Genomic DNA, 25,532 nt, shown 5'->3' with positions numbered 1-25,532 from the left:
GTTTCTTGCAGGGTTACTTCCCCAAAAGCATAAAAATAGGCACTGTTTACGTGAAGGGCTTTTTTTTTCCAAGTATTTCCTGCCACCGGGGAAATAACAGTAGGCCATTAAAACAAAATTCTGAATTTAGACTGCTGTATTGGGCAAAATTCAGTGCTGGCATAACTCCATTAATTTCAGCAGGTTACACAGCGATGAGTCTTGCCTGGTGTCCATTAAAATTATTGACTGCATATTTCTACAAGTTCTGAGATTGTTACTATTGCAGGCAAAAATCTATATTTCCATTGATTTTAATGTAAATAGGATTAGGCACTAGCTGATGCATAGATGTAAACTGCTGTCTCAAGTAAAATATTCTCCACTGACAACTTAATGAACAATACAATGAACAACATGTCTTTTATCTCTAATTTCTATTAAATAGAGTCCTTTATGTAATGTGATTATGCTGCAGGGGAAACATTAGCATAATTGTGACATTTGTGATCTGGATCAGCCTTCGTTTAAGACAAATATAAATGCAATGATTTTACTTGAGTTTGCAGGCAGCCTGAAAAACCAGCTCAATAAGATGAACTACCTTCAATAATCAGAGTGGGCTGTTCGTGCTGAAATCTAGTGACGGCAAGATAAACATTGCCAGAGGGAAGAATTTTTGTGAGTTATATCTTTTATTGGGTCAATCTTCTTCAAGATCCAAAAAAGGGTACCATGATACTCAAAAACTACAACATCACTTCAACACTACCAAGATAAACATTAACTATTTTACCACTGATTATTTCTATTCAGCCTTTCAATCTATGTGCTCATCCATTGCTTTTGGAAGGAGCTACAGATTCAGGGACAGGCTGAAATAACTCCATTAAGTTCCCTACTTATTTGGGGAAATAGATCATTCTATCCTCTTGGGCTAGAGGGGATATCTTTTATTAGAACAACTAAATAGTAACAAAAATATTTATTTCTTTGCAAACTTTTGGATCCAACCACCCTTCATCAGGCTGAGGACAAAGATTGTAAAATTTACAAAAAAGATTTACAATTTTTTAATTCTCCTCAGCCTAATGAAGGGTGTTCAAACCCAAAAACTTGCAAAGAAAATGTTTTTTGCTACTATTTAGTTGGTATAATAAAAGAGATCACCTCTAGCCCAAGAGTTCTATTTGTGTCTGTTTCTTAGACCAACACAGCTACAACATATATCCCTAATTCTATCCTCTGTTCCCCAGGTTTGTCTCTATTGAACTCTGTCATGAAAAGAAAGAGAAACTGCATCCCTTCTCTACTATCAAAATAATAAAAACAAATAGTAAAAATCTTTCAGGTGCACCTTACCGAGGTAACAAAATCTGCACATTTTCCAAGGTGGTTCAGCAATCCAAAAATCTGTGGCACCCTGAAATTTAGGGGTAGAGGCAGGATAAAACAAATTTTAATTATTATGAAAATAAATAAGGTTGGCTAATCGAAAACCTTTTGAAATAATTTAAAATATCTGAACTGACTTCAGCAGGTAGTGAATCATTTCTATAAAAAAAGTATTCTCTTGGACTAGGCTGATAACAAAAAGGAGTTCTGGTTAGATGGAAAACTGATCCATAATTTGAGCATCCCAGCACATTATTTATCTAATTATGCCTACACTGTACTACACAGGGCCCTAGATATAAATAAGAAAACATTCTCTAGTTTTCATATGATATAGCAGTTCTTTGCATTTTTAATAAATCTTCAAAGCGTAAACCCTGTTTTTCTGACCATGTGACATAAGCATTGCCATTAGGATCATAGAAAAGTAGAACCTTAAGAAACCACATGAGGTCATGTAGTCCAGCCTCTTGTTCAAGGCATCACTGACTAAACCAGCTAGTGACATACCGTGGGTCTGCAGTCAATGCTTGCATTTGAGTCACCTTCCGCTGTCCTTCTCATAGCAATAATTAAAGTCACGTTGTGCAATAAGAACTCTGAAGAGACCTGCGAGCACCCCATCCCAGTCGGTGCCCAGGGGCCATGGCTCTCCCCCCATGTCATCAGTCTGCCACTGAAACCAGCCCAGTCTGTCTAACCTACTATTGAAAATTTCTAGGAACAGAGATTCTTCAGTCTGTAAGTAGCCTGTTCCAATGCTTAAACAGTTTTATAGTCAGAAAGTTTTTCCTCATCTCGAACCTAAACTTCCTCTGCTGCAGTTTGCTGTAGAGGCCATTGCTTCTAGTCCTGTCCTCTTTAGGTATTTGAAGATGGCTGTCAGATCCAGTCTTTCCCCCCTCAAGCCTCCCTGCATTCAGTCTTTTCTTCTCCAGACTACATAACTCCACCTTTTTCAGCCTTTTGTCATAAGCCACATTTCCCAGGCCCCTAATCATTTTTTGTCGCTCTGAACAGGACTTTTTCCAACCTGCCCATGTCCTTCTTGAAGCATGGGGCCCAAAACTGGACACAGTACTCCAGTGAAGCCATAGTGCCAAATAGAGCAGAATCACTTCCCTTGATTTGCAAGGGACACTCCTATTAATACAACACAGTATGCTTTTAGCTTTTTTTTTTTTTTTTTTTTTTTTGCAACAAAAGCACACTGTTGGCTCATAATCAGCTTTTGGAAATCAGCACAACAGTAGTCCTGTGCTCATTAACAAGATGACCTCTTGCAGAATTGGGAATGAATTACAAGCAATTACCTTGGACTAATGCTTGTTTCTAAGCCAGCTCTTTGGCCTTCTGAAAAGAAGCATAAAGTAAGAAGTGACACACCTGTGGCAATTGCTGTGTGTGTTGAAGCTTTGAAAAATATGCCAGAAAAGGAAAGGGCAGCTGTGCAATCAGTGTAACATGCAGACATGACTGAAAGCTTCTCAAGAAAAAAGATCTTTTTTCTTTGGCAGTATCTTTTATTAGACCAACTGAATATTTGGGAGTTCCAATAAATCATATTATCCCCAGAAAAGCCCCTCACTTCTTACATATTTCCTGGACCATCATAACTAGGACACTCCAAGAGAGGACAGGCAGGAGTAAATTCAGGGGAGGGGTGCAGTGGTGCACTAGCATCCTCCTTCCCCCTGATTCCTGCTCCACCCATAGTTTAAAACTAAGGGTATTTTTACATGTATAAGTGCCGCAGTGCTGGCACTTGTGCAGTGCTGCAATGCTTTTAATTGTATAAGTGGCAAAATGTGCATCAGCGCAAAGAAAATATGGTACACTTTTGAACTAAAAGACCTCTGAGGTGTTTTAGTTCAAAAGTGCACTACTGCCATTTTCTGTATGCTGATGTGCATTTCACCACTTACACAACTGCACTTGGCACAGTGCAGTACATGTCAGCTTGCGTGCAGGAGAGACTTGATTAATTGAGTCTGCTCCAAAGCGGCAGATCTCCGGCTTGTTTCAGGACAAAAAGGTAGGTATATAAATGCCCTAACTGCCTGGCAGTGACAGCAGCATTTCTAGTCAAGCAGTACTGAGGGAGTCACTTGACTTCACGGCTCATTATCATATACCTGATGCCATCTAAGCTTCCCATTCCACAGGTGTTAACAACCCTGTCTTTTTAAAAATTGGTCTTGATGTTCCACCAGTCCAGCTAGCCCTTGTTCTGCAATTCTGTGGTCTGATAGCTGCTCCTGGTTATGAACCTGTGACTTCACAGCCCTTCAGATTGTTTTTAATTTATTCCAATAAAGTTATATGTTTCCATCTCAAGCTGAGTAATGCAGCTGTAGGCCCCTAGCCTATTAGTAAAGCTTCTAGTTTCCTTTTAACTGCAGAAAAATATGTGCTGCGATATATGCGATGACACACCTCACTGCCTGCACCCCCTTTCTCAAAACCTTAGATCCACCCCTGGGGACAGGTGAGAAGGATCAGGGAGCAGTGGGACCTCCAGAGGGTACCTAGTCCAATCCTCGGCCTGAGGAAAGATCAGCCCTATCCAAAGCATCCTATACAATCCATCATCTAACCTCTAGGTAAGCCTACAGTCAACCCTGACACAACACCCAAACCTGCCACAGATAACGCAGGGAAACCAGTGCAGCCAAGAAAGCCAGGCAAAGTTGAAGCATGTTTCCCAGCTCCCAGTATGCCCTGCACTTACAAAGAACAAGCTGTGGTGACATTTCTAAAAATGCCTCCAGTCAAATAAGCTTGAGAGAGAGGAGAAAACCGGCAGCCATTTATGTGAAAGGGAAAAGCCCCAGTTAATTACTGAATCTTAACCACATTTCAAAGGGACGATTTCAAAGCAACTTTTGCACCTTTTTCAGCATGTAGCAGTAGCAGTTCAGAGTGCAAAAGAGCTGATCTTTAGATATGCTTTCTCCTTCCAGAGCGCGGGGACCTGGGGCTCTGCAAGAGCTGGAACAGACGGGCAGTATCGGAGCCTCACGACACCTCTGCAGAGCGGGTCGTTGAGGTTGTGCTCCATGAATAGCCGGAGCCACGCTGCAGGAAGGGCCCTGGCATGGGTACCCCAGGGTAACTGGGTACCGGGGGGAAACTGCAATACTATTCCTCCTGTCTTGTTTCAGGGACGTAGGTTGTAGCTCTGTTGGTGCTGGTCCTCAGCTCTTGTTTTGCATCACTGAAGAGTGGCAGGTAAGGGGGTGGGGGAGGGACACGGGAGGTATCGTGGAGCCCAGGGGAGAAGGAAGGCTAGGCGCCCAAGCTCACTCAGACACTCGTTGCTAGCTTTGGTCATCGCCCTTCGGGCTCCTCATGAGACCTTGGCAGACAACTGAGGGGGTGCTGGGTGTTTATTTGCCCACCCCCCAAAAAAAAGCCTGCTTGCGGCGCGTGCTCTCATGGCTACTGGCCAAGATTTGGGGCGAAGCATGTGCCTGTGTAGCCCGCGTGCACATGCGTGTGCCTGCATTTGTGTGTGCGCATAAGTGCATGGAAGGGGCAAAGCCTAGCCACCCTGGGGACCCGTTGGGGGAGGGGCGCACCGCGAGTGACACCCCAGTCGCACCAGCCCTGGGCGCCGAGGGTGGGTCCAGAGAGAAGCCACGCCCTTTCCGAACCCCGCTGACCGGCTCCTCTCCCCGCCCCTTGTTTTGGAGGGCGCGTGGTTCTCCCCCATTGGCCGCCCCCGGGAGGCCCCGCCCCCCCGCCTGCGGCGGCCGCGGGTGGGAAGGCGGCCGGACTCAAGTTCCCGGCAGGCTTTGCGCCCTGGTCGGAAGGGGGCGGGGCGCGCGGGGTGAGGCGAGGCGGTGGTTGCTCCAGTAGCGGCGGCGCTGGGACGAGCCGTTAACAGTCGCGGCGGCCGTGACCGGGGGCGGTATGAGCGGCTACTGGGGCCCAGCGGCAGGGCCGGGGCTGTTGGCTGCGCTGAGCTGCCTGTGGGCGGCCGGTCAGGCCCAGGTGAGCGTCGGGGCCGGGGCCAGACCGGGGGCTGCGGGGCGCTTCCCCAGGCGGTGCTGCGAGGAGCCTGTGTGTGTGGTGTGTGTCTGCGCGTGCATGTTTTGGGGGTTTGTGTGTATATAGAGTCTGTACAGATATGTAGACAGACAGATATACGCTCCTTATTTGCTCCAATCTCAGCTTCCAATAACTAGAGTCTCTGGAAATTGTTATAGGCAGACAAGCTTCTTTGGGTAAATGGGTATTAACCCAAAGAACCTTGTTTGCCCATTTATATTTCTGGGTGAATGGGCAGACAAGGTTGTTTCTTCCTTTTTCCCCTCACCTACCCTATTTGGGTATCTCTGATTAGGGAGGCAGTTTTCCACGCAACCAAAAACCCAGCATATCTCTTATTAGACCAGCTCATTTTCCAGGTATAGACTCATAACTGTTGGAGGTTTGCCTTGAATCTGTCCCCTTCCACTGCTACAAGCAGGGAAAATTAAATGGGGGAGGCAAGTAGTTGCTTTGCCTTCTGCTTCCCCTTCCAGCTTCTTCCCCTTGCTGGCAGACCCTGCTGTCCCTGAGCACACAGAAAGGAGGAGGAAATGTGAACATGCTGACCTCAAAATAGATGTGCCTGTATTAAGTTGCAGATGGGCCAATTACTGGAAATACCCATAGACTTAGTTCACCCAGAGTTGTTGCAGCTTCCCTCTTTTATTTTTTTAAATGCTGCAAGTTTTAGCACTGGTACTTTGTGAGCATGGTTTTAAGCAGCATATATAATACTTATACATAGTATAAACCCTGTTTTTATTACAAAAGCATCCAAATTCTGTTCAGTTCTTTCTTCCTTTTTCCCCCTACCTACCCCATCTAAAAAAATGTAGCTATGTAGCCTGTCCATGAAAACAAACTTTTCCATTTATTCCCTCAATTGTTTTAGGTATTCCACATTTTACATCTTATTGGTATGTGAACCTTTCCCTATCCCCTTTATTTGTATAATCCAGTTTCCCTTGCAATTTTGCTTCCACCCCCCACCTTCTTTTTTGCATCTTTCTGTCTTTAGGTTCTGTCTACAAATATCAGGACCCATTTCTTTCTCCAAGGCTTTTTTCTTCCTCCCCTTTCTCTTTTCAGTCCCTCCATAAATATATTTTCACCCTGCATAGGCTCAGCTTTAAGCACTGTTTGACACTTCCTGTAAGTGTGCAGTGCTCCAAGAGGAAAACTGGTGTTTCTGCTTCTCTCTTTGTCCAGTGTTTTGATGTCAGGGTAAGGTCAGTTCATGAGAAATTTCCTTGCTAGGTTTCCTCTTGTGAAGATGACTTCCCCGGTCCTCTTCTTTCTGTATCCTGCAAATTATTTTGTGTGCGATTATTCTGTTTAGGATCTTTGACTTGTCCGTGGTTCCTGCTTGCCCTTTGCCCTTTTTGTCCTGCACTTGTCGTATGCAGTTGAAATCGCCTACTAATATTCAGGGTGTTCTGCCAGTCATGCTGGTTCCTAGTTTTTTTCAGGAATCTCCACACCTCGTCTCAGTCCACTGATTTGTGATCTCAAATAACTTCTTGTTCATTTTGCACATTATTTATAGCATTAACACCCACCCACACTTCTTTTTTTTTTTTTCTCTTGATCTCGATGCTTGGGTTCTTAATTGGCATGGCTACATGTGTTGCTCTTAATATTTGAGCCAGACCAGCTAGATGGCCTCTACCTCCACCGTCTCTCGTATGTAGTTATTTATTTATTTATTTATTTATTTATTTATTTTGCTACTGATAATGCACGTTCTTTTATATAGATAATATCTGGCTCTATCTGGGCTAGATACACTTCAGCCATTCCTTCTGTCCTTATTTAGTACATACTGTAAATTTAGAGAGATAATTAACGTTTTGATGTAATATTTCAGTTTACCTTCATCTGTCTGATGTTAGCTTGTTTCTTTACAGGCTTTCTTCTGTCTTATCCTCCCGCTGTGCTTCCTTCTTGTCCATTTTCATATTCATTGCTTTCACAAACTGTATCATGTCTGACTCTTAAGAACTTGTCCACCCACTCCTCCTGACTGGCAAAAATCTCTTCTGGGTGGTCAGGGCTTTGTTGTGGGGGAGAAAACGGATGAGGGAAGACTACTGGCAGAGGTACTTGGCTGGGGCTCTGCTTCTTTCCCTTCTACCCTTCAACTCCCTTCTTTGGTTTCTCCTCCTCCTCTTTCTTCTAAATGCCATTCCGTCTCATTTTACTTCTTCTCTGACCCTCCTTTCTCCGAGCTGCTCTCTTCCCCTCTCTCCTTTTTCAGGGGTACAGTGTTCCCCTCCCTGCATTTTTTTTCTCCTCTTTCTCTCTGGCTTTCAGCTTGTGAGGGGTGGGGGAAGGGCTGGAGTGTACTTTTCCTGACTCTCCCTGGCTCTCATTATAACTTTTTTCACTTGCTTCTTAGGCTCTGCTGTGTCTTCTGCAGGTGTCTCTCATTCTCTTTTCCCTTGCTCTTTGTTCTCCTTTCTTTGCTGCCTTGCTCTTTCCCAAATGACTGGGGGTAGGAGTGAAACACATACCTTCTTCCTGACAGAGGCTGCAGCAACTTTTCTTCTTACAGTCCTTTGCCATGTGGCCCTTCGTACTACATATGGAGAATGTGGTGTAGGGGTAGACCAAAGCTAAGTGCCCCTCTTCACCATACTTCCTGCACAGCTTTGGCTGGCTGTGGTAAATCATGAACCCCCTGTTTGCCCTGAGGGCTAGTACTGGTGGGAGGTATCTCGCTGGGTTTTTCTGGGTCAGCTGATAGCAGGGCATCCAGATCCTATTGGGGTCCTGTACCTTTTCAATCTCACCCACCTTTTTGCAGTACCTGATAAGACAGCTCTTTGTCTTCTTTCCTCATTGCCAAGTTAAATATCTTCACAGTTGCTACATGCTCCCGGTTCCCCTCCAGCTCTCCAGAGTTAAAGAACTGAAGCCCTGGGCCCTCTCTCTCTTCCTCTTGTTTATCTCTCAGAAATCCTTAAAGCCCTGGTAGTCCTGGAATGTGAAATCCCAGTCCAGCCTGATAAGCAAGGCTGCCAGCCCAGACAGACATCTAGGGTTTACCTTAAAGATGTTCTGCAGCAGTAGTCGGCTGAAAACCAGTCAGATCATGTCCAGCTTCGCAGTTCAAATTTGGTATTCGGGGAGGGTCTGAACACTAATCAAGAGCTTTCTTTCTTCTACCACAGTCCTTTCTCAGCTCTGTCTTCACACCATCTACTCTGCCCTTCTAGTTCTCCCTGTAGCCTTTTTGCCCTTAACATGGGCAGGTAAAACTGCACTTTAGAATCATAGATTCATAGAAAATTAGGCTGGGTAGTCACCTTAGGAGGTCATCTAGTCCAACTCCCTGCTCAGAGCAGGACCATCCCCAATTAGATCATTCCAGCCAGGGCTTTGTCAAGCTGGCCCTTAACCTCTAAGGATGGCGATTCTATCACCTCTCTAGGTAACCTGTTCCAGTGTTTCACCACCCTCCTACTGAGAGAGTTCTTCCTAATATCCAACCTAAACCTCCCTTGCTGCAACTTGAGACCATTGCTCCTTGTTCTGTCACCACTGAGCACAGTCTAGATCCATCCTCTTTGTAACCACCCTTTAGGTAGTTGAAGGCTGCTATCAAATCCCTTCAGTCTTCTATTCTGCAGATTAAATAAATCCAGTTCCTTCTGCCTCTCCTCAGAAGTCATGTGCCCCAGCCACCGAACCATTTTTGTTGCTCTCCACTGGACTCTTTCCAACTTGTCCGAGTCCTTTCTATAGTAGGGGGCCCAAAACTGGACACAGTACTCCAGATGTGGCCTCACCAGTGCAAAATAATCACTTTGCTTGATCTGCTGGCAGTGCTCCTACCAATGCAGCCCAGTATGCTGTTGGCCTTCTTGGCAACAATAACACACTGTTGACTCATTCAGCTTATTGTCTATTGTAACCCAGGTCCTTTTCTGCAGAGCTCCTGCCTAGCCAGTTGGTCCCAAGCCTGGAGCAGTGCATGGGATTCTTCCATGCTAAGTGCAGGACGTTTCACTTGTCTCTGTTAAACCTCATGAAATTTCTTTGACCCAATCCTCCAATTTGTCTAGATCACTCTGAATCCTAGCCTTCCCCTCCAGTGTATCTACTATACTTGATTTTTGAGGTCTAACTTTATAGCTGGTTGGAGCTTTTTATAACATAGTAGGTACTTTGGATGTGTAGCTGGTTTCAAGGTAATTGCTCAATACCTGTAAAATGTAGTGGGGGGCCAAATTCATAGTTCCACTGTGGGAGTGGGGAGAAAGTTGAAGTATATTCAGTATAACGGCTGCTCATGACTTGAAAAAAGAGTTGGCAGTGAGGGGGACTGAGTACAATGGACACTACTGTCTTATTCAGCTGGGCTGCACTAGCCTGTTCTTGTGGTATGTTTGCCCAGTATGAGCTATATTATTATTGTCATGCTCAGTGTTGGCTGCATTACTTGGCTTCATAGTTGTTTTTCATTTTTGACCACGTGCTGCTTTTGGCAGCAGGTTAATGATAAACAGTATATTTAATGATATTTCCTTTTATGCAAATGTAAGACAAGGTTTTTTTGCCCCATTCTGTTTGGGGCAGGCAGGAAGCTGTATTGGGTAAATACAGAGCAACACAGACACTTTTGTGTGTTTTAATGTCCATGTTGGTCTGTATATATATGGTGAAACCGGTTCTCTTGTAAGCCACCATCCAACCTAGAATTAGTTTCCAAGAAGTTAGCTGGGGGCGGGGGGTGCTCAACCAGGAGAGGATGCCAGACTCTTTGAAGAGTGCTGTAGGAGGTAAGGAGATAAGTGGGTGAACACAGGCTGGAACTTGTTCCTGCCTGACCAACCCTGGCTCTCCAGCCCCTCTGCAAGGAGCTAAGCATTACAATCTATAAGTTGTTTTAAAAATGGGGTACCACTCCTTTCACCAAAGTTAGGGAGAGGTGTCTCATGTCCACTGAGGTTGAGTTAGCTAGACTTCCAAAAGGTTGGAGTGATTTAGCCATAAGGGTCCAGGAATGATGTGTGAGACAATCTGAAAGCTTATCTAAATTTATCCCAGCCATGCAGTTGGTCCAGTAAAGGAAGGTATCATCCCCTGCAAATCCTTGCCTCTGGCTGCATTTTAGTGGCAGTTTGATTCTACAGAGTCCATGGGATGCATTTAAATGGCTTCTGAAGCAAGTTTTCAGTTGTTTTTTGTTGGTGGTCTTTAATGCAGTCATTAGCAAACTGGCATGAATGTTTTTACTGTGTGTTTATCTTTATCATATGGGAAGGATATCATTTGTCTCATTTTAAACAATAGTTGAAAATAGCATCCCTTCACACTGTAGTTAATCTTCTGATAACATTTGCTTTTGGATCCTGTTGCCTATCACTTTCTTTCTCTTTCTGAATCTCCTGAAAAAAGATAAACCATGTAGAAGCAAAACAAGGTGTCCCAGTTGGTGCTCTAATGAGGAATTTAATTGCTTCAGCAACAACCTGATAACACAGTTTAAAGCTGTTTGTGTAAACATGCTATTTACATTACTCTAATATATTCAAAATGAATCTCATGATATATGCAAGCTTTGAGTCTTTCTGTTTCCAAATTCCACATAGATGAATTGTTATAATTTTGAAGCTAAAGAAATCTCCATGTTTTAAAAGTGTTTTTATTTACAAATACTTCATAAATCAATATAAAAATACTTCATTTATTTGTCTTGCAAATTTTGATTGCTAGCTTTCTTTTTCAAGGTTACATCATGAATGTTTTATGCGACAGTTCATCAGTTTGGCTGTGACAAATGTATGAAGATGTTTTGGCATACTTTATATAAATATAAAAGGTGATAAATTTGACACCTGCCATCCAAACAAAATAAAAATGAATATGCTAGTCCTTTTTTCTATTTTTCATTCTTTTGAATTTTTTAGTAAATGTGGTGATGAGGGAATTGCCTGCTTGATAGGTGCTAGTAAGCTGACTAGCTAAATATAAATACGAAAGGGTGTTTCAGTTCTGACTGAATAATAATCATCTGCTTTAAGAGGCTTTAACTTATCTAGAATCATTTTGTATAACTCTACTGTTCTTAATTTTATGTCTGTATTTTACTACATCCTCTGGGAGATTTGAGATAGAGATGCTAGGTTTTTAATTATTTTTTAGGTTGTATCATTATCGGGACCAGTAAGTGTTTAATGAGGTTCTTTGTTTCAGTTTAAGTGTCTAAATCCCTTCCTCCAAAATAAATAAAATCCCCTTTAGTATGAGAAGTGAAACAACTTAAATATTGCAAAAAATGCAATGGACAAAATTCAGTCACTGCATAAATTGCTAATCAGTGCAACTCCATTAAAGAACTGGAGTTGTAATAACGTGTGCCAGTGCAGAATTTGGCAGCGTCCATAAAGTGAGTTAACAATCTAGTTTAGTTATCAAAACGGAGTGAAGCAGCAGGAGTAATGGGAAGGAAGCAGTCTTTTAAAAATTTATTTCTTTTAATATATAATTGCATAGCACTTTTACAATGCAGTACTTCGTTAAAACATCAAAAGAAGAGAAAATTGTTTTCATGTAAATAACCTAACATTGATTGAGAAGATTCAGAAAATGTTGCATAACCGCTTCACAGCAGTTTATTGTTCAGCAAGACCCGTTCGTGAGTTTCAGAATCACACGAGCGGAACAGCTCTGTAAAATAACAAGCCACGTGAAGCTCCGACCTCTTTAGTGGTTTCTTGAACTGACTCTATTGCCTTCTAGTTCTGTACTTTCACTTAACATGTAGACCAATAATGCGCCTTTAAAGAGTATGCTAATACAATAAGAACATTATGTTACATAAAATATTAGTCCTCTCAAAGTATAATTCTACATTTTTGCTATGTTCTATGGAAGAAAGTGCTACTGCTGTTCTAAAACTTGATCAAAGAAAAACCGTATGTTGGATGGTGTGACAGGGCACTGCTAGTGCCTGCAATTTTAAGGGCCTGGAGCTGGCAGCTGCCAGGTGCCTGTTGAGGGCAGCCATTTTGAATCTGGAGCTGCCCATATAAACAAGGCAGTTCTGCTGCTGGAGGCCAGGCAACAACATTGCCTGGCCGGAGGGCTGCTGGAGGTAAGGGAGGAGCTGTTAGGGGATGGTCAGGAGGCTCCTGGTCCTGGGTGCGACCTAAAACTGCACCCTGCCGGGAGTGGGTGGCCTGGTGGGGCTCCCAGTGGTGTGGGAGCCCCCAGGAAATGCCAGGCCAGTTACCACCCCAGTGAAAGGCAGGTTGGGGCACCTTAACCCCTGGTCCCCACAATCGGGTGGGTTACCCCTTGTTTGGAGGGCCGGGAGGGTGGACCCTGGAAAGAGAGAAAAGGCTATAGACTCATCCCTGTCTGGATTTCCCCTGACTGGTCAATACTGGGGCCTGGACCGGAAGGGTTTAAGGGCCAGGGGCCCACCGCAAGGAACGCCCAAGAGCTGCGCACCTGCGGTTCTGACTGGCCTGGAGGTGGGCCAGGGCTAGTGAACCAAAGGTCCTGGAGGGACCACACACAAAGGGGAAGCAGTTCAGGGAGCTATGCTGCCTAGTATGAAGGCAGATGAGACCGCCTGAGAAGAGGAATCCAGGCAGGATTCAGTTAGGAGGATTCTGGGGCCCAGAGTGGGGGCCAGTGATGATGATAACATCTAGATGCCACCTGTGAGGCTTGGGCTGCTGTGGAGGGAAGGAATGAAGCCACGGATACTCTGCCCTGATGCCAGGGGGAGCTAATGGGCAGCCTTCTGCTTGATTAACATCTATTAATTAATTACTGAGAAGGCGGGCGGTTAGCCCAAAAATAGGTGGGTGGGCCACAGTTAAATCAGCCCTGAGAAGGCCCCCTGTTACAGATGGTATAACCACTTTCTTGTTGTGTTTAGATGTATTGCCTTTATCTTTTAGAGTTGGAACTCGTGAACCTTCAAGATCAGAAGAGGTCTCAAATCTTTCATGTTCTATGGTTTGCTGGGCAATTTTTGTGTTATTTGAAAGACTGAATCACAAGGGATAAAAAAATTGATTTGTGTATCCATTTTTGGAGTAACTAAAAAGTTTACTAAAAGTAAACAGGCAAATTTTTGAGAATCAAGTTTTCATTGTTAGGTACTGGAAAACAGACCTGACAGACCCAATTCCCAATAGCATATAACTGCAGTTTTAGCATTTAAGTGTTTTAGTGTTAGTTTTAGTTTGGAAGTTAACTTGATAGACTTCATATTTTTTTCCACTTGACTTTGATATTTCTGTCTTGTGTTCTATGAAGTAGTAATGAGGTGTTTTGCTTGTTTTTGTTTTTAAAGCTCTGAACTTTGTAGTTAATAGGCAGTAAATATGGTTGGTATGGGTCACTTCAGACACTGCTTTTCCTAATATTAACATGCAGATTTTTAATGACAAAACTATTAACTTAGTGGGAAACGGTAATAAAACTCTTTCCTTCTAAAAACACAGGGTAGCTGAATTTCACTTGGTTTAAAATGAATATTGTACCCTTACCAAGATAATGCACGATTTTTTTACCTTTGTTGCAGACTTGATTGCCTAGGGTGGTGAGTAATTCCTATAAGGGTGCTTAACAAGAGAGCCATGTTTGAATTTACGCATTCGAGTTTGGGAAATTTAGGCCCCGCATCTTCCATCGTGTTGTGTGTGGGTGGACTGTAACTGCTGAACAAATTGTAGGACAGTGGTAACCATCTGTATAACTATTCATATGTTAGCATAGCATTATAGCAGGAGCAGAGAGGAAAGTGGCTGTTTAGCTTGTTTAGAGCCTGGTGTTTATGATACCAAGGTTGCAGGTTCGATTCCGTTTGAACTGATGAGCTCTTAAGGTCCTTTCAAGCCTTTATGAATATTTAGCCCCACTAGTATAAAGTTAGGTAGAAAGCACTACAGGGTGGCATCTGCCAGATTAATGCATTCAGAGTTCTGGATGAGTGCCACCCTGCCCTTCCTTGTTGTACAGGAGATGGATTAAATCCAATGGACTATGGCAACAAAGATGTAGAATTTGAAAGTTTAAACCTGTATATGAAATTTACTAGTAATAAATATATGGAATTCTCCTGCCAAGACACTAAATAAATGTTGTTATTGAACTGTATTTGACTAAGCTATCTTGTGGTTTGCCTCTTTCTTACTTCTGCTAAAAAAAATAAAATAAAATAAGAAAAGGGCCGTGTAACATCCATAAATATCCACAGAGCCATGTTACTAAATACTTTTTTTTTTTTTTTTTTTTCATGTATAGCTTATAGGAGTCCTGGATGATTGCCAGTGTGATATAGAAAGCATTGATGACTTCAATACTTACAAGATTTTCCCCAAAATACAGAAACTGCAAGAACGAGACTACTTCAGATATTACAAGGTACATAAAAATGACTTTTTCCTGTGCAGTTAAAGTTAAAACCACATACTAAGGCTTAGGTTTTTTTTTTTATCTACTTCTATTATTAATTATTTGTAACTTTGAATCTCATTTTCTCTTGGCAGCCCACAGCTCACTTTACAGGCTGCTGGTAATTTGCTTTTAGTCCATGAACGCTGCACTAGTTTGAGATCTTCTCTTTGTTACTGTCACTGGTCCAGGGCTTAATGTATATCAAGACTGTTTTAGCTTTTGGGGAATGTGGCTTTAAAATGCACTGAATGTTAACCACTATGGGTATGAACAAACAAAATGATTATGCTATTTTAAATGTGGAAAACAGGGGTGATTATTCTGGTGCAGCTGAATCTTGTGTGTCCCATTTCATCTATCTGTCAAGTTTAAACCTCTGTAGTTTTCCCTATTTCATTCAGTTTTAAACTTCTGTGGTATAGCTTCACCTACTTATGCTGTATAGCTACCTCAACAAAAATGTTGCATCAGATCAGCTGATACATACCGTTTTTTTTTTTTTGTCTGCTTTGGGTTTTTTTCCCCCTTCCCCCCCTCTCCTCACTTTAATACTGTTGTATTATAATATCTGTTCCTGAATTAGATATAGGAACTGATGCAGCCTTTCTAATGGTAAGCAGTTCTTTATTCTGACTAACAGTTAAAGATATTACACTTCAAAAAAACAAGTGTACAAGGGTGATGACCTGGCTCCACCTATCACCAAGAGCTAATTTTCTTCTGTTCTGATTCTACCAGCTGTTGGAGTTGGGAATCAGAACATTCTTACTTGACACTTTATACAATTTGTTTATAAAATGCTAAAAGCAGTCTCTAATGGTATGACACTGATTTCCAAAATTTTTGGTACTACAAGATGATCAAAATGACAGGATTTTTTTTGCCATATCACCTAGGTAATAACTTTTTACTCAAGTATATGTAAACTCTTAACATATGCACCTCTGTTGTGGTTCCTACTCTGTGTAAAGCTACAGGCTTTGAGGAACTTATAGGACTTTTTTATGTTAAAAATCTCTTTGGCAATTTCTTTCAGCTGATATTTTGTTAGCTTTAGTGATTGCATAATGCATATGTTTTTAGTTTCCCTTTTGCAAACGCATGTTAAATATGCATTGGATTCTTGTCCCTTTTGGTTTAACATATATCTCTGCCAGTGATTCTCAACCAGGTGCTGGGGCAACTTGGGATGCATTAGAGGGGCCTGATCCTCTTTTCCCCCCCACCCCTCCCCCCACAACAGAGCCTGCCTGCCTCTCCCACAGCCAGGGGGTGAACTGCTGGTGGGGCCTGACTTGCAGGGGGCCCTCGACCTTCCCTCCACAGGGCACACCCAGGCAGCCTGGGGGGTTGCTGCTGCTGGAGAGGGAAGGACTAGGGACCCTCGCAGTTCAGGGACTACTCAGCTCACTGGCAGCTCCCCCCCCCCCAGCCGCAGGAGACATAGGCAGGCTCCGGGGAGGGGGGGTTGGGCACCTCACCATAAGTGACAGAAGCCCCTAAATTGAAAGTGTGTTTTTAATTGTCATAATCAACTCACTGTTTGTTCAGGGGACTAAACCCCTGTCATGTGTACAGGTGGCCAGGAGGGCAGGATCAGGCTCCACGTGTGAGGTTAAGTGGAGGATAGCATGCTTAGGGTTTCACTGGCCCGATTGCCCAGCCTCTTTGCAAGGAGGTAAGGACTGACTATAATAAATAAAGTAGCTTTTGAAATGGGATGCTGCTCATTTAATAAGAGTTATGGAGGGGTATCTTGAGTCTAAAAAGCTTAAGAACCACTGCTGTATGCCAGCATATTTTGTTTTGTTTTTCTGGAATATTCCATAGTTCAGGTATCAGTAATTTGTCTGATCTATGTGGGGAGATATCCTGACTATTTGGAGCCAACATATTCTTTAGAGCAGCAGTTCCCAATCTGTGGTACAGGTACTACCAGTGGTACACAGGCACCCTGTCTGTGGTATGTGTTAAGAAATTTATTATAATTACTTTATATGACTCTCCAATAGTACAAGCAAGTAACTTTAAACACTTGTACTCAATGTAGTGTGTGCTTGATCCTTCTCTAAGGAATGAGTTGGGTCACCTGCACTTACAGGCTAGTGAATGCAGACATCCATGATAAGGTTGAAAATGAAACTTTTGTTTCCTTACAAGTGCCACACTAAAGCAGTAGTAGATGATTAGCTTATCCCATCTGGTATTATGCTAAATTCCTCCTCTTGCTCTTCCAACAGGTACACATTATTCCATATTTTGAGTACATGTAGTGCAGAATAGATTAGTCTTCTTCAGAATACAGCAAGCTTGACAGCTGCCACTTCACAGCACCACTAGAGTAGGGACTCACTTTCCACTTGAGTTTGAGGCTGGAACATGCCAGTCATTCGTTTGGGTTTTTTTTGTTTTTTAGTACTAGGTAGTTTTTTATGTTTCTTGGCTGTCAGGATAATGTGGGGAGGGAGAGAGAGACTGGAGGCATGAACTAGAATTCCCACAGGGTTCCCCATCTCATTGCTTCTATATAGCTATAGATATATAAAATACGACTCTGCTGAAGTAGCAGATGACAGGCAAACAAGAACAAGAAATCAAATTCAAAGCCATTTCTCTGAATACTATACAAATGCTGTCATATAATGAAAAAGGTAAACCAAGTTGTGTTTCTGAGTGGCAGGGCTTGCTAGGAAGTTTAAAATTAAGAAAGGGGGGGGAAGCTTTCCATCACTGTAATTATGTAAGACTGCTACTGTTGGACTAAGAAACTCTGAGCATAATTTTGTCATCAGAATGAAGCTGGATGCAAGTTTTGCCAGATGGACAGACCTTGTGTCTGAGCGGGATTGCAGCTTGGTTCCCCTGCAGGGAATTCTATCAGAGCTTTGTGGTCTGGGAGCTTCCTTAGCCCTGTTGCATGCCCTCCCTCTGCCCCCAAAGTCACACGCTGTCACTGCATCCTATTGACTGTCAACTGTCTGTAACAGCTGTTTGCCTCAAAGGTAGGCAGGGTCTGTAGGCACCCCAAGCAGTCTGATGTACCAGATGTAGTAGGGAGGAGGGTGATGTAGCCAGGACCAAACTTTGGGGTTGGGAGGAAGAAGGGCCAATGGGGGTCTGTGCTGGGATGGGGGAGCAGGACCATTGGGGAGTAAGGTTTTGGGGTGGGGCAGCATGGTACAGTCAGAGGCGTTAAGGTACAGGGTGAGTAGGAGACATCTGGGGTGTATAGTGTAAAGCCATCACTGTAATTAAGTAACACTGCTCACTGTTAAACCCCTAATTTTGAACTTGGCCTCTGTAACCCTTCTGCCAAGTCCTGGACAGCAGGAACATTTACATCATGTAAAACATCAGTAAAAAAAAATTTGATTGTCAATAAAAGTTTTGTGTGTTGTCAGTTTAAAAAAAAAAAAAAATTCTTCAGTTGGGCACCTTGCTGTTGGCAGATTTCAAACAAGCAACTACAGTAGAACTAGAATCTAGCCATTGTACTAAAGAAATACTTTTGACTAGCACAGCTTCATGCTTTGAGTTTTCATTCACCTGATCTTTAATTTCTTGGTCTCAGGAAAAATTAAGATGTTATAGAAAATCTCAAACATTCTAGCCTTCGGCAAAGAAGGCAGAGTTGAAGAGTTGTGTTTCATTAAAATAGCCTTAAAAAATTGCATCCCCTTTTTCAATTCTTGCGTATTTGAGGTGGGGGGGAACCCTCTTCCCCCCTCCCCCCCCAAAAAAAAAATTCCTTTAGAAACATCAGAAAGTTAAGTCTGGTCTTCCCTGCTTTTACTATGGGATATATTGGAAGCAGTTTGGGAGGCTTTTTCAGTTTTCAACCAAGACCTCCTTTAGGAAAAGTAATCAAGCATTTGGGATAAATGGGTATTGAATAGTCTGAAAAAAATAACTTCCTTACTTTGTTATTCTATGCATTTAAGAAGCAAAAAGGCTGCATGCCTGACTCTTAGAAATTGTAGATTCTAGGAAGTACCGTGATTTTTTTAGGTCTTTTGAGCACTGAGCATTTGAGGCTAAATGTTACCTACAGGATGGGAGAAGTTACAAAATGTAGACTATATCTTTACCATGAGGGGTTGGGGGGCACATTAACTGTAAGCATGCACATAACCCACCTAGCCTCTGATCATTAGAGCAACCCAAGGTTTGGTGAATAATCATGGTCAAAAGCAGATGGTTACTTTCAGAGCTGTTTGAATTACAGTTGCTTTTAAAAATAAATATTTATTTGGATTAAATCTATTTTTTCATGTAGCTTTTAAAATGAGAAAGAAATGTATGGTGCACCTGTTGTATTTGGTATCTCCATGACCTTTATGTTGGAGATGTTATCAAATCAAGGTGAACATTTCTGTTTGATAGCATTTTGTTTCCTGGCAGAGAATTATTCTCACTCTGCTTATCCAGACTTATCCCTCAGCACTTGGCATTCTTGGCTGCCTTTTTAGAGATTTCATAGCAGTTTTGTAGTTAGTGAAATCTTACTGAATTAATTCTCAAGTTGGGGCTTCTCGCACTTACTGTATCATGAACAGTGTTTTCTGTTTTCAGTCTTCCTGAGCACCCGCCCTTCTGTTCACAATGGGGTAACCACAAGAAATTGCAAGCTAGGAAAAAAAATTTAGGAATGAATTTAATCCTCGAATATAGCTGGATTCAGCAGCAGAAAAAAATCTAAAAAAGATGCATCTTTGAGGATAAACACCAAACACTATTTGTTAAAAAGAGGAAATTAGCATTACATACCTGGTAGTGTATTATGTACCTGGACACAAGAATAATGAAATATAACATCTGATCTCATTTTCTGTCATTGATTTTTGGGATTCTTTCTTTCTTTTTTGTATAAATATAGAACTTGTGAATTTAAAAAAAAAAAAAAAAGGATTAGGGTGGGGAGAACTTAATGTAAAGAAAAAAACAAGGATCCTCTCAGCAGGGTTGTTTTGAATACTGTCATCTCTATATTAAAATGGAAAAAGGTATGGCATTTTTGTTTTTCCTCCATTGAATATATTTTAATGACTCTGCCACTTTAACAAAAGGCAGATATAATATGACTCTTTTTTCCCAGTAAAACCATTGTTTCAGAAGTATTCAGTATTTGTATTTTTAATAACACTATTTGAAGTAGTTTTATTAAAAATACTGAATAAAACAATTTGAAGTTGTTTTCTGGTTTAAAAACCCATTGTAAGCTTGCAAAAATTATTGATTTGCCTATGTAAGTCTTGCAATTAAGAAATATATGTTATCAACTTTTATTATTGAAACCTTGTGGGGGACTCAATGCCATCTTGGAGTCTAAGAATCATTTTGCTGTGCATTCTTGCATTAGTTTGCTCATTGTTAAGAGGTCTGTATTTATGATTCTGATAGCAGTACTCTTTCTCTCTCTCTCTTTTTTTTTTTTTTTAAATTGTGAAGTCCTATCATTCAATAAACATGATACAGGATTATCCAATTTATGTATCTAAATATTGCCCTCATCTACTGAGTTAATTTCACAAGCAGAAGTTTTGAGGCAGCAGTTGTTTGCACAGATCACAATAAAAAAAGAGAACTTACTTAACACATGCACCTTTTCCCCAAAAATTAGCCAACCAAAATTGGGATGCATGTGTTAAGCAGGAAGCTGGTTTCTTCATCAGAATGCAAATATGGACGTGGTATAACATTTGCTGATGGCTTTGCTTTTCTCCCAGTTTTGCAATGGCTATAAGAGGATTAAAAATCTAGCATTTCTGTGAAGGAGCCAGAGAGCTAGCCAAAGACAAGTCCATGCAGTCAATTTTTGGACATGACTCTTGAAAAATCTTTTTCTCTTCATTCTGCCTCCCCAAAACAAAGTGCATCGTTTTATTTGGGGTGCATGGTATATGAAAATATGCAGTATATGGACTATAGAATGGAAAGAATGGTAATAATTTCTTCACTGAAATCTGCCACTTTGTCAGAAAGCACTTGTTCAGTAAGTACAAAAGAAAACATCTAAGTTTTATTACTTATTTGAAGCAAAACCTATTTCATAAAAAAATAATGCTTGGTCTAGAGGGTAAAGTGATGGTTAATTGCTAATCTCAGTTTTTAGTATGTTTACTTTCCTTTGAATTATCTTAATGCAATGTCAGATTAGTTATTCATAAATTTTCACTTGGATTACTTATGAGTTGCAATGGAAAAGATCAGAGGATATTCCTGTTGGAAAAACCATTCTGAATCTGAGCATAGAAAGATAATTACCTGCATTACATTGCTTGCTCTATTTCCGCTATTTGTTGTTAAAAGCGGGGTCGACCAGAAAATGTCCTAAAATGTGGCCCTAGTGAGCCTTTTCATTTTCACTTGCACTAGACTATTTCTTTCACTTCAGTAAATGTATCTTTGTTTACTGTACTTATGCAATTCAAAACTCTCAAAAAAAATTTGATTGCCTCTGGTCTCTGAATATAGAAAACAATAGCAGAGTAGTAATATTCTGTATTCACTGTGAAGTGTAGTAGTGAACAAGCTGCATTGCTCAGTTTGGAATCTGAAACTATGCTTACACGCATATATTTATATTATGTACAAGTAACATAATTACATAGATCTATTTTTAAATTTTATAAATATTGTGGCTGGCTTTATCATATACCTAATTCTCCTGGGAAAGTAGAGATAAATTAAGATGATGTGAATTCCAAGGCCACTTTTAAAGGTAAGTTTTCCAGTTGAATGAAAAAATTACTAAAATTCAGTCTGAACTTGCAGTCACTTACTGTTGCTAGATAATATTTATCTTGATAGGTAAACAGAATTTATTTGCCTCACCTTTTGATTCTATAACAACTTTGATGTATGTCCAATTCAGTGGAAGAGAGATTGGTGGTGGTCTTCGTTTCACACTATGAGAAATTAGTGCTGATACTGTAGGAGGGGTTTTTAATGTATTAGTAGATTAGCACTTTGTTCTTCTCTCTTTCTTTCCCAGCAAGGAAGACTTTAATAAAGTGGTAAGTCTTCTATTTTGAAGTTGTTTGTAAACTACTAACAGTATCTCTTTATCTGCTTTTTTTTTTTTTTTTTTTTTTTTTTTTTTATAGGTTAATCTTAAGAGACCGTGTCCTTTCTGGGCTGATGATGGCCATTGTTCTATTAAAGATTGTCATGTAGAACCTTGTCCTGAGGTATGCATCAAAACAACAGAAGAAGAAAATGTGCTTCCTAAGTATGACTTGATTTATTATTTTCAGGACGTGGTGTACTTATGTGCTGTAGCAGATTTGGAAACCGATGAAAGTACGAAATGTTAGTTTCACTAGTATGACCCTACATGTCCTCACCATTGTTAATCTTCACTCCTCCGTTTTGGCTATATTCCATGACCTTATTAGGAACGAGTGAAATTAGCTATATGGAAAGTACTATCAAACTTGCAAATACAATCAGATTATGCAAATACCCGAAAAATAGACATTTCCCCAATTTATTTATAAGCCCGTGGTTTAATTTTTAACAGTAATTGGCATCTTTTCCATAGAAAAGTACACATTGGCTAAGTGTCTGTGTATGTGGCAAGGGGAGAGTTTGTTTTGTTTATGATTACTGTTAAAAAAAACTAAGAGTGCAACACCTATTGCTTAAGGTGTCTCCGTTTTTCTTCCCCTTTTCCAGTAGGTGATAGTCGTGGAATTTTGCTAAAGCATTTTCAAGTTTATTTGTATACTTTCTCCATGAAAAGTATGTTGTTTAGCATGTTGACATTTATCAGCATCCTACTGGATTCTGAGTACTAGGTTATTACTTTCTTATACTTTCTGTCCATACTCATTGTCCAGTGCTTTTACATGAATAGGTAAATATGCCTCTCTCCATTTCACACTTGCAGAAACTGAAGCACAAATTGTTTGTTGTTTGCAGAACTAGGAATTAGACCCATTCCTGTCTTCTATCCAGGAGATTATGCTGTTTTCTCTGCTACTTGCAAACTATTTTCTACGTGTAATGGAGGACAATGGAACATGAATGTTTATATAGCGTGTATGATTTTTTTAAACCTATGCTTTGTAGCTTATCTACAATACTACTGTTTATGATGAGGATGTTGTATGTTAAAATGAAGATTTAATCAGAAAAGGGGAATGGACAATTCACTGTGTAGTATGACCAAATTAAAGCTGCTGTTGGAAGATTTTAACTTGCATTTTTTCTAATGCAGGTTGTCTGATGTCTTGTTGTACTTTTTTTTTTTTTCCTTAATGCTTAGCTCTGGTTAAGCTCTGAAACAGATGGAGGGATACAGTTCCATCACTTTTTTCTTTCACTACAGAATCTTGCACATATCTTCCAGTGAAATCTGTGAGAACTGGGTGTTTGTAAACTTGGTTTCTTTCTGAAAGACTTCTTTGAGAAGCTATATTAATTATGCTAGTAGCATAGTTCTTTATACTTAAGATTATCTCTGTATAAGAATTGAATGTTGTTATGCCTTCCATCTGATTTTTATGTTTCTGAAAATCGGGTGATTGTACCCTTCCTATAGCTAGCTAATATCATTATACGCATGTGCAGCCTTATTAGTTATGACAAGAGTGGCTGGGTTAGGATTTAACTGGCAGCTTAATTTAGCTGTTAAAAGGAACTTTCAACTTTCCTTAAAAAAATCTGGTTAATTGCTCTTAGAGTTGGATGTTTAGGGTACATGGTAGTGATGTAGCTGCCTTCATTCACAGACGACAAAATATTTTACAAAGATTGATGAAGTTTCATCATTTCCTTGGTAGTCAACTTAATAGTAATTGGCCCTTTCACACAATTATCCAAATAAGTGCTAAGAGTGGGGATACAGTGTGTATGTATGCATACTCAATGCAGTCCAGGAAGAACTGAAGTCTAAGTTCACACTTTTATCAGAGTAGTTCTTCTCAAGTTCCAACAAAACAGATTTGCCAAATTTAACTTCTGGGGCATTTTCATGGAATCATAGAAAAATTAGGGTTGGAAGGGACCTTGGGAGGTCATCTAGTCCAACCCCCTGCTCAAAGCAGGACTATTTCCAACTAGAGCATCCCAGCCAAGGCTTTGTGTAGCCGGGTCTTAACCTCCAAGGATGGAGACTCCACAACATCTCTGGATAATCCATTCTAGTGCTTCACTACCCTCCTTATGAGAAAGTTTAGGTTAGATATTAGGAAAAATTTCCTCTGCTGCACCTCAAGACCATTGCTCCTTGTTCTGTCACCTGCCACTACTGAGAACACTCTAGCTGTATCCTTTTCTGAACCCCCCTTCAGGTAGTTGAAGTTTGCTATTAATTCCCCCCTCAGTCTTATCTTCTCCAGGCTAAATAAGCCCCGTTCCCTCAGCCTTCCATATGTCATGATCCCACCCCCACTTACCATTTTCATTGCCCTCTGCTGGACTCTCCAACTTGTCCACATCCTTTTTATAATGGGAGGCCCAAAACTGGGCACAGTACTCCAGATGCGGCCTCACCAGTGTTAAACAGTGGGGAATAATCGCTTGCTTCAGTCCGCTCTCAGCACTCCTACTAATGCAGCCCAGTATGGCTGTTAGCTGCCTTCACAACAAGGACACACTATTGGCTCGTATTTGGCTTATTCAGCATAACCCCCAGATCCTTTTCTGCAGAGCTGCTGCTTAGCTAGTCAGTTCCCAGCCTGTAGTGGCATATGAGATTGCTCCATGCTAAGTGCAGGACTTTGCATATGTCCTTATTGAACTTCATGAGATTTCTTTTGGTCCAATCCTCTGATTTGTCTAGGTCTCTCTGAATCCTGGCCCTACCCTCCAACATATCTGCTACTCTTCCAGCTTGGTGTAATCTGCAAACTTGCTAAGGATGCACTCCATCCCCTCCTCCAGGTTGTTGATGAAGATATTGAACAAAACAGGCTGCAGGACCAGCCCTTGGGGCACTCTGTTTGATACCAGCTGCCAGCTAGACATCAAGTTATTGATGATCCAGGCAGTTTTCTGTCCACCTTACAGTCAGTCAATCTAACTTGTACTTTCTTAGTTTGCTTGTAAGAACATTGTGGGAGATCATATAAAGAGCCTTGCTAAAATCTTGCTATCTCGTCCACTGCTCTCCACAGAACTAGTAATCTCATCGTAGAAGGCATTCGGCTTAACGCGTGATTTGCTCTTGGTTAGTCCATGCTAGCTGTTCCTAATCGCCTTCTCTCCCAAGTGCTTAGAAATGGATTCCTTGAGGATATGCTTCATGATTTTTCCAGGGACTGAGGAGGGTGAGGCATATCTGTCTGTAGTTCCCTGGATCCTCCTTCTGTATCTGAAAGATGGACACTGTTTGCCCTTTTCCAATTGTCCGGGACCTCCTGCAATTGCCACAAGTCTTTAAAGATAATGGCAAGCAGCACTGCAGTTGCATCTGCCAACTCCCTCTGAACCCTCAGGTGCATCATCCGATTCCATGGACTTGTACATGTCCAGCTTTTCTAAATAGTCCCTAACCTGTTTTTTAACCACTGTTGGCTGCTCACCCCTTCCCCAAACCATGCTGTCTGGTGCAGTAGTCTGGAAGCTGACTTGCCTGTGAAGACTAAGGTGAAAAAGACATCAAGTACTTCAGCCTTTTTCTCCTCATCTGTCACTAGATTTACTCCCCCATTCAGTAAGGGACCCACACTTTCCCTGATCTTCCTCTTGTTACT

General features: G+C 41.3%; 1 protein-coding gene across 2 annotated transcripts in view; it reads left to right on the top strand.

Moving 5' to 3' along the window:
- The first annotated feature begins 5,199 nt into the window (after positions 1 to 5,199).
- Positions 5,200 to 25,532, top strand: part of ERO1B (endoplasmic reticulum oxidoreductase 1 beta) — a 50,187-nt gene continuing 29,854 nt past the window's right edge. Inside the window, exons 1-3 of one of the 2 annotated variants that reach the window (XM_059715635.1) lie at positions 5,200 to 5,370; positions 14,680 to 14,799; positions 21,939 to 22,022. In XM_059715635.1, coding sequence (XP_059571618.1) covers positions 5,290 to 5,370; positions 14,680 to 14,799; positions 21,939 to 22,022 — 285 coding nt within the window. In that variant the 5' untranslated portion in view covers positions 5,200 to 5,289. The remainder of the gene's footprint in view (positions 5,371 to 14,679; positions 14,800 to 21,938; positions 22,023 to 25,532) is intronic. The other variant, XM_006258181.4, reaches the window with a different exon arrangement.

This window comes from Alligator mississippiensis, chromosome 1 (genome assembly GCF_030867095.1).
Source record: "Alligator mississippiensis isolate rAllMis1 chromosome 1, rAllMis1, whole genome shotgun sequence".
Classification (NCBI taxonomy): domain Eukaryota; kingdom Metazoa; phylum Chordata; order Crocodylia; family Alligatoridae; genus Alligator; species Alligator mississippiensis.
The sequence above is the reverse complement of the archived record's forward strand: the minus strand, read 5'-3'. Positions and strand labels throughout refer to the sequence as shown.